Genomic DNA, 10,000 nt, shown 5'->3' on the forward strand with positions numbered 1-10,000 from the left:
ACACTTAAACTGAATTGTACAATTAAAATAACTTGGATACAGCTTTCTTTATTATGTGTAATGCATTTTTACATCCTGTCTAGTTTTTAATATTTAGACACTTGGACATGTATTTATGTTTGTATTTGTATCTGTGTACATGGCATCAGGCATCACACACTGTTTCTAATGATGGTTTTCTTCTCTTTAAAGGAGCCACGAGGAACTTTTAAAATATTTCTGAAACGGTCTCTTTTTTCCTCTGGTGATCATAAATTACATTACCGGTCCAATCAGTGAACAGAGGGAGTGGCTGAGAACAATGACGTTGAGGTCGTGCGCCAGTTTCAGTTGTAGTCAAAAGCCGGCGCATGACACACGTCACGACCAAACGTTATGCGATTGGTTGGCAGATCCAGAGTGGCACTGGGCAGATCCAATAGTTTTAAACTTCAACAGACACCCGCCTTCAAGTGATTTAACATTTGTCAATTGAGTGATTCCAGACCTTCTGTACAAATGAAATGAAGTACGATGGTCTGGTAGGACCAGGCTAAATGAAGTACGATGGTCTGGTAGGACCAGGCTAAATAAAGTGCGATGGTCTGGTAGGACCAGGCTAAATGAAGTACGATGGTCTGGTAGGACCAGGCTAAATGAAGTACGATGGTCTGGTAGGACCAGGCTAAATGAAGTACGATGGTCTGGTAGGACCAGGCTAACGATAATTCGACGATAATCAAATTTCTGTTTTCTAACTAACTCCAGCTCACCTCTCTCTCTTGCAGCAGACGGCGCACGGCTCTTTTCTTCCTGATTCGTCGTCTCCGTAGCAACACGAAAACGACCAATGAAACGATGACGCTGATCAAGAGCCCGCCCACAACGGCCATCGCCAGCGTGGAGGTGTTACCAGCTCTGTGAGGGCACACACACACACAGAGGTGTTACCAGCTCTGGGAGGACACACACACACACAGAGACACACACACACACACACACACACACACACACACACACACACACACACACACACACAAACACACACACACACACAAAGAGACACACAGAGAGACACATCTTTCTCGTTTATAATTTTGACATTATATTTAATGATATCTGCACTGATAGACTCTGTGGAAAAAACCTGAATCTCGCTTTAAAGAAGAGCTTGCCACAACCTTTCAACAAAGGACCAAAAAGATGACGTTGCATGAAAGTTAGCCCGAGAATTCCATGAACAGAAAATGCAATATCTGAAGGAAGTATGACATGAAAATGAAAATTCTACAGGTGGAATTGGACATTATTTAACCTTTATTTTACCAGGCAAAATTGCTTGAGGTCAAATGACCTCTTTTCCGAGCAAAGCCTGGCCAAAATGGCAGCAGCTAGAATGAATGAAATATAAGACAAACATAAGAAGAAAGCACAGACATGAGAAAACAGAGACAAATACATTCCAGTGGGTGAAGAAGAAGAACAATTTTGAGGCAATGAGAAAATACTATTCAGTGAAACATTGACACACTCCAAAATTTGCCATTTAAAAAACATGTGAGTCGAGTTTTAAAATCATTCTTAGTGATGAGTTCCTGCAATTTGAGTGTTTTTTTAATAGTGTTCCAGGCGGAGGGAGCAGAGTACATGAAAGTCCTCTTCCCAAACTCAGTACGAGTTCTGGGGACAGAGGTGGAAAGAAAGTCCAGAGAGCGTAAACTGTATGACATGAAGTTGGAAGAGAGAGCTTTGATTCAAACAAGATACAGTACTGAGACAATTGTGATTACTAATCACAGTGAAGATATAAGTAGAAAATAAAAGGTGTTCATGTTGTGTTTTGTCATTTTGTTATTCATGTGTGTCAGTATTTTAAATCACAACAACCACATTTGAAAACAGAATTGTTTTAGACACTCATTTTATTATGCTGAATACATCTTCAATTTAAATGCCTCCATCTAATAAGCTCAAGCAAAGTTGTTATTTCCAGTGCATTTTCCAAATTGAAAGCGGTCTCGAAATGTAAATTCATAAAATAAATGTTTTGGATAAAACCTATCCACAAGTACTCTTCTGGCTGGCCTCTGCAGTGGGAGTTGGTCTTCATTTAGATATTCCAACTAGTCCATGCTCTCTCACAAACACCACTAAACTGAAGTTAAACCTGCCCCTTTGGAGGATTCATTTAAGATCAAATTTAGACCTAGAGTAGCTCTAGTCGACAGTCTTGCAATTGGCTTTGTTTAATTCAGAATAGCTTTAATCTAGGACTATTTTAAACTGAGTCTGTGCAAGTGGCTTTGAATTAATCCAGCTCAACAGGCATTTTAGTCTCGGACTAGGCTTAAAACTTGTCTGTGAAACCGGCCCTTAGTTTTTTACCCGTTGCATCCAGAAAGTCCAGGACCCGAACACCTACAGACACAGAGACACAAAACACATTCAAGAATTAATAATTTTTCTTTCTTAAAGTCTCTACAAGGAACTTTTATATATTTCTGAAACGGTCTAATTTTTCCTCTGATGATCATAAATTACATGATACAGCAAACGAGACCATCAGTGCAAAGAATGTCTTTGTCATGGGTATACGCTCACCCAGGAACAACAGCTGGTGTGGTAAGAACACAAAGTGACAGAAAGTTGGCAGGGTCCAGTCTGGCTGAGGGCTACATTGATGACTACATGAACCAAATGTATTGTGAGTGAGTGAGTGAGTGAGTGAGTGAGTGCGTGCGTCAGTGCGTGCGTGTGCGTGTGTATGTGCGTGTGCATGTGCGTGCGTGCCTGCGTGCCTGTGTGTCCAGATGTCTTACCCCTGGGTGCAGTTCTGGTGGCAGGCCTGGCAGTGTCTGGTGGCGTCGGGGTATTTCCAGATGTGTGTGTCTCCGTCCCCCATCACCCCGTGCGGGCAGCGTGGCACACAGTGGGGGCCGTCTTTAAAGTGGGAACACTGGGAACACTGGTCTATGCCCTGTAGATGCAGACAAAGGAGACTTCATTTAATTTTTAGTTTCATTTAACCTTTATTTATGCTCGAGAGATCAATTGAGGAGATGAATTTAGGCTAGCCCTGAAACAAAGGGAATTATGAATGGAAATTCCAATGAAAGTACAATTTATTCCAGGACAAGGCGTTTTTGGACTTTTTTTAAGATGCAGACTAAGGAGATTTAATTTAAATATTAATTTAAATTAACATTTATTTTTACTCAAGAGATCAATTGAGGAGACATGAATTATGCCTAGACCTGAAATAAATGGAAATATGAATGTCTTTTTACGTATTCTTTTAGACTTGTTTTCGTCCTTTTAGCAACTTTTTTAGCATCTTTTTAAGAACTATTTTACTTATTTTTTGCGACTTTTTTACGACTTTATGCAATTTTTTACTTCGTTTTTGCAACTAACCCTAATCCTTTTGCAACTGTCTGCGAAACTGGCCCTTAAATGTTTTTCAAATTTAAAACAACTCAAAGTCGTGCCAAAGTGAATGGACAGTCCCAACAGCCAATAAGAAGAGAGAATCAGATTTTTTTTTTTTTTTTTTTTACAATCGGAGCCTGGCTCTGATTGGTCAAAGTGTACAGCTCATGTTAATTTTGACCAATCAGAAATCACATACCCAAGCTTTAATGTCATAAATGTGTCAGAGAAAGTGTACTGACCGATCCACTGCAGGTCAGGTTCCCTTTGTTAATGAGACACTCTGGGTGACACTCCACACACCGTCTGTCCATCTCCACCTCCCTGGGCTCACTGTGAAACACACAGAGAAAGAACTAATGTCTGTCTGTCTGTCTGTCTGTCTGTCTGTCTGTCTGTCTGTCTGTCTGTCTGTCTGTCTGTCTGTCTGTCCTGACCTCACTTTATATCAGACTGTTCCCCTCCACCCAATACCTGTCTGTCTGTCTGTCTGTCTGTCTGTCTGTCTGTCTGTCTGTCTGTCTGTCTGTCTGTCCGTCCGTCCGTCCGTCCGTCCGTCCGTCCGTCCGTCCGTCCGTCCATCCATCCATCCATCCATCCATCCACCCACACACCCATCTATCTATCTATCTATCTATCTATCTATCCATCTATCTATCTATCTATCTATCTATCTATCTATCTATCTATCTATCTATCTATCTATCTGTCTGTCTGTCTGTCTGTCTGTCTGTCTGTCTGTCTGTCTGTCTGTCTGTCTGTCTATCCATCTATCTGTCCGTCTGTCCATGTGTCTCACCCTGTCAGCAGGTGACAGTAGGGGACACAGCGCCCCCTACGGTTGAAATGCCGACAGGACACACACATCTCCGGGCCGGGCCCCCAGCAGCCGTCAGCCGTACACTGCACGTCACACGTACGATTCTGCTCCTCTGTGAGAGAAAGAAAAGATGATTTTAAAAATGATGTCTGTTTATTCAAATTTTTACTTATTGATATTATGTAAAAATTCCAAGGAAGTATTAAACCTGCAGTGTGTAGAATTTGGGGTTTTATTTCCTAGCAGATTTTGTAGAAAGTAATTATAATATCCATACGTACGTTCAATTTAGTGCATAATAGCTGAATATTTTTTTTTTTATTATTATTTTTTCCCTTAGAAAGGGTCTCATATATGTCCATATTTCTGCATATTTTGGACCAAGGCCTAGTGCCGCCATCTTGAAAGTGTCATAGTTGGAATGTCATCAGGTGCATTGTTTAAAATTTAGAATTGTTCTTGTCTTTGAAGGCCACTGTAGCTTCTGTTATTATTCGAAAGGGTTGGGGTTACCCAGGGAGCGTTGCATTCTAGAACTTTGTAGAACTTTCTTGATGATGTCATATTACACACTGCACCTTTAATAAATAACAAACAAATAACCTCTTACATTATGGGCAAAAAGTGATCGGTTTATTTAAAGTTTGACCATGTTACGCAAGTGTATATTTTATGTTGTCTTTTGTTTTGTTGTGTGAGGTGAACTTGATGCAACTTTTTACTTGTGCATATCTTGTGACATTTGTATTTCTTTTTGTCATAGGTAAAAGTAGGATATGTTTAATGAAACAGAATAGAATGTGAATGCTCATCAGGTTAAAGCTGCCCATAGGAGGGGGAAGGACCTTATATGGTCATACAGTAGGAAGGAGTAGAGGGAAGGACCTTATATGGTCATACAGTAGGAAGGAGTAGAGGGAGGGGGCTAGCGGGGTCCCCGTGCAGCTGTTCCTTTTCACTCCTCCCTCTCCCAAGTCTCATTGGTTCTCAGTTCACTATATAACAGCACGTTTTGAGCAGAACTGGGCATTACTATATACTGTTTGTCACGGTCTGTTCCAGCAGAATCTATCTGTCCCTTCAACCATGGAGGCAGAAGAAAAACTTAGAAAACTTTGTGAGTCCAAAATACTCTGAAAGATTTTGGACTTCAAAGTACTTTAGAGGCAGAGTCTTTTAAAACACTTCTTTAAAACTCTTGACACAGATAACTTGGTAAAATTCTTAAACTTTAGATGGGGAATGATAGACTAGGAAATCTAATAGAATGTTGAATGGAATTAAGAGAATATTGGTACAGTGGCTCCTCTGTTGTGGCAATTTCCCTTAAGTCCTTATCATTTTTAAGATTTCGGGGTTTAGATCAGGGATAGGCGCCAGACAAATTGGAGAGCATGCAAATAACTCTGATTATCTTGTGCTTTAAAACAAATTGGGAAAAATATACCAAGTTAACATCTATTAGGGGAAAAATAACTTTATTGAATGATAAGGCATATAACCTCTTTTATTTTCCTTTCTTGTCAATTTTATGTAATATTCCGATACTCTCTTGTATTTTGTAAATAAAATCCCTTAAATGTTGAAAAGCCTCAGTTTGAATTAGTTTATAGCTGGAACAGAAGGACTTTAGGTATAGGGTTTATTTTCTGGTAAAAAACTCAGGAGGAAACACGGGGAAGATTTTCTGAAACAAAGATAAAAGGGTTTATACTACATACAGAATCGCATCATGGCGCCCAACGTGGGGCCATGATGCGATCGGGACCGGAAAAGTCTGACGAATTTTATTTTATTTTTTATTTAACCTTTATTTAACCAGGAAAGTCCCATTGAGATTAAAAACCTCTTTTTCAAGGGAGTCCTGGCCAAGAGGCAACAAGAAGCTACATGTTCACTCACAATAATACACTCACAACATATAGACACAAATTAAAATGAAAAAGAAGCTGTTATCAAATAAAATCAGAAAAAACTGTTATCAATTAAAATAATAAAAACAGTTCCAAGTAGATTAAAAATCATAAAAAACAACTACAAGTAAAAGAGGTGATCTGAAATGCTCTCAGCTTAGACTTAAAAGCGTTCAAAGAAATCAATTCGGTTAATTTAAAATGTTTTTGTAGCCAGTTCCATGTGGTGGGAGCAGAATGGATGAAAGACCTTTTTCCTAATTCTGTGCGTGCAAATGGAACTGACAGAAGCATCTGATTGTTTGACCAATAATGAACAGTTAGTATCGAATGTCTATTATTTATGTCCTAATAAACCAGAGTTAACTAACTTGTAATACCGAGGTCTAATTGTAACCTTTCTCATCATAAATAAATCTCCCACTACCTACAGTTTCCTAATTTACGCACTATAGCTTTAAAAAGTAAGTCATGAAATTCATAAAATCAATTTAAAAAGTAAAAATTGTGTGTGTGTGTGTGTGTGTGTGTGTGTGTGTGTGTGTGTGTGTGTGTGTATGTGTGTGTGTGTGTGTGTGTGTGTGTGTGTGCTGATAAACCCACCACACTTGTCTAGGGGCATGTTATTTGCCATTATGGCGCTCTTCTGGGTCTTGGATCTGAAGAGGGGGGTCCATTTGTCTGGCTGTGTGAAGCAGAGTTCAGGGTTCAGCTTGACTACCACAAGCCCGTCACTCACTTCTTTCAGCGATCGCAGACCGAGCCAGCGGAGATGCGGTGTCCTCACCACAACAAAACTATACTGCTTACTGTGAAGAGAAAAAGATTTGATCTTAAAGGTGCTACGAGGAACTTTTTTATATTTCTGAAACAGTCTAATTTTTCCTCTGATGTTCATAAATTACATTTAAACGAGACAATCAGTGCAAAGCAAAAAAATGCTATTTTTATATAGTTTTTTCTTAATGCCTTTGTCATGGGGTATACGCTCACCCAGGAACAACAGCTGGCGTGGTAAAAACACTACTGCTTTTGTCCAAAGGGGGCGCTAGAATTAACACACACTGTGAATGACTCACATTAAACTTCTTCCTCTGATGATCTCCAGATTCTCAAACACAGACAGAGACGTCATGTTCTTCGGCCAGGACTGGATCACAAAGTAACCTGCAGGACACACACACACACACACACACACACACACACACACACACAGGCAGTGTTGGAGTTTTCCACTTTATTAGACAGTGTGTAGAGACAGAGATTAAATGTGTCAGAGAGGGGAATGACATGCAGAGAACCGGGCTGGATTCTAACCCGGGTCTGCTGTGAGGACTGAGGACTGAGACTCTATGGAGGGGGGGGGGGGGGGAAGGGGGTCTAACCACTACACCACAAGCGTACCTCTTTTTCGTCTTGCAGGGAGGGGAGGGGGGGTTATCTTACCTGTGATTTCCTTCACTGTCCTGAAGTATTCCAGTTTGGCTGGGTCCATGGGAGGGATCTTATAATGCGCATCCCTGGAAGAGTCGATAACAGATAGCATGAGCCAAACAAAAAAAAATAAGAAAATAAGGAAATACACCAGGAAGACGACCTGGGGCAACCACACGGAAAGAGCACCTTCTCATCTTTCCCTGTAACCTTCAGAGCTGGAATGTAGAGTAGGCCTAGTTGTAGAGTATGACAGGCTGATGTTATAATCCAGTTGGGTCTCCTCCTGTGTTCTGAGTCCCAGGCTGTTCTCGCTGGTTCTGATTTCCCTATGCTTTGACCCCCAGACACAAGCTGGCTGTAAGGGTCCTGTGTTCTGACCCCCAGACTGTGTTCTAATCTAACTGGTTCTATCTTTCATTTGAATCTTATTAAAACCTTTTGAATTATAATATGTTGTATTTGATTTTGTTCAGAGTTACTTTCAAGTGTTTAGAAAATTTGCTTTGCTTAATTGACCAAACCCCATCATTCTTTTACTAGTCCAACATTAGTTCTGGAATGTGTGGCTAGCTTTCAGGATTCTAACTGTTACAATATGTGTTGTTATGGTAGTTTCAGAGTGGAAAAAGTAAGTGGATCAGTTTACCCCCAGCTGGTTCACTTTACCCCCTTGATTTTTCTGGTGTGTCTCAGTTTACCCCACAGCTGGGGTAAAGTGAGCCACAAGACAACTTTTTTTAAAACAATCATATTTTCACTACCCTTTGTCTTGAAAAAATTCTGCAAATGCACATTTCTAGGAAACATCCTGAATTAATGGGAAATGTGTAAATTTGAGTGATAAATCATTTTAGCTCGCTTAGAGGGGAGCAAATGTAAAAAGTGGCTCAGATTACCCCGTTCTCCCCTAAATTAAAAAAAACATGTGACATCAATTTCGGTAGATTTAGTTTGCAGTAGAGCGAACACACACCTATGGGGAAAAGTTGATTAGGAAATATTGATTAAACATGCCAGGTTGTTTTCACTATATGTGATGTAACTTCTGCTGCAGTGGATTGTGGGTCAGAACCTCCATAAAGCTGCTGGTTTCAACACTAAAAGAAATCACCACCGGATGTAGTAGGACATCTGGGTATTTTTCAGCATGCTGCATCTGACATCATGTATTGTGACAAACTAAATCTGTTTTCTACAAAACTAAATAGCAGGGAAGGATGGGGACTGGAACACACACACACACACACAGACACACATACACACACACACACACACACACACACACAGACACACATACATACACACACACACACACACACACATACACACACACACACACACACACACACACACACACACAATCTCACCCTTTAAAGGTGGTTTCTAAGATGCGGATGTCTCCATTGATCTTGGTGCAGTTTCTGAACGATTCGATATTTGACGCGTTTATGGCCATGGATTCGGACAGAGCTCCCACCCCGATGCCTTCACAGACTGTAGGAGGAAAAACACCCAGCCAGGTTATTTACATGTGTTAATATATATATACAGTATCTCACAAAAGTGAGTACACCCCTCACATTTCTTCAAATATTTCATTATATCTTTCCATGGGACAACACTGAATAAATGACACTTTGATACAATGTTAAGTAGTCAGTGTACAGCTTGTATAACAGTGTAAATTTACTGTCCCCTCAAAATAACTCGACACACAGCCATTAATGTCTAAACTGCTGGCAACAAAAGTGAGTAAACCCCTATGAATTGTTTTCCAAATTGGGCCCAAAGTGTCAATATTTAGTTTTGCCACCATTATTTTCCAGCACCATTATTTTCCAGCACCCATTTATGACAAACATCAAGGAGCTGGTGGATATTAGAGACCTTGCGCTCCTTCCGTTTGAGGATGCCCCAAAGATGCTCAATAGGGTTTAGGTCTGGAGACATGCTTGGCCAGTCCATAACCTTTACCCTCAGCTTTTTTAGCAAGCCACTGGTCGTCTTGACCTCTAAGAAAATGAGCAGGATTGTATTAGACATGACTGAGAAATCCAATGGGAAATTTAAACAGGGTTGAGTGGTTGAAACAGGTGGAAAAAAACGGTGTCTATATACAGCCCCGGGAAAACATTCAGAGACCAGGCTGGATTGTTCTTAAATCTTCATCTCTACATTACTTATTGAAAATGCTCTTTAATGACAATATTTTTTATTGTGACATTGGTTGGAAAGTTTGTCAGAAGTTTATATTATAAAACCAAAATGTTCATTCTACTCAAACATATACCTATAAATAGTAAAAACGAGAGACACTGAACATTTGGAGTGGTCTCTTAATTTCTTCCAGAGCTGTATATTTATTATATTGATTTATATTAAACGGATAACACTGTTTAACATGTATAAATCTGCAGAGTAT

General features: G+C 40.0%; 2 protein-coding genes across 10 annotated transcripts in view; one reads left to right on the plus strand and one right to left on the minus strand.

The window, feature by feature from the left end:
* LOC307267615 (uncharacterized protein) overlaps window positions 1-10,000 on the plus strand; it is a 275,732-nt gene that overhangs the window by 50,291 nt on the left and 215,441 nt on the right. The window lies entirely within an intron of this gene.
* LOC307267620 (melanoma receptor tyrosine-protein kinase-like) overlaps window positions 1-10,000 on the minus strand; it is a 65,979-nt gene that overhangs the window by 14,503 nt on the left and 41,476 nt on the right. The window contains exons 9-17 of the mRNA XM_080049995.1: window positions 8,946-9,072; window positions 7,588-7,661; window positions 7,221-7,308; window positions 6,745-6,950; window positions 4,208-4,340; window positions 3,651-3,741; window positions 2,799-2,956; window positions 2,365-2,397; window positions 753-897 (exon numbers count right to left, since the gene is read on the minus strand). Of these exons, the coding sequence (XP_079906121.1) occupies window positions 753-897; window positions 2,365-2,397; window positions 2,799-2,956; window positions 3,651-3,741; window positions 4,208-4,340; window positions 6,745-6,950; window positions 7,221-7,308; window positions 7,588-7,661; window positions 8,946-9,072 (1,055 nt within the window). The remainder of the gene's footprint in view (window positions 1-752; window positions 898-2,364; window positions 2,398-2,798; window positions 2,957-3,650; window positions 3,742-4,207; window positions 4,341-6,744; window positions 6,951-7,220; window positions 7,309-7,587; window positions 7,662-8,945; window positions 9,073-10,000) is intronic.

The sequence above is a fragment of the Ammodytes marinus genome (assembly GCF_949987685.1).
Source record: "Ammodytes marinus genome assembly, chromosome: 21".
Lineage (NCBI taxonomy): Eukaryota > Metazoa > Chordata > Actinopteri > Uranoscopiformes > Ammodytidae > Ammodytes > Ammodytes marinus.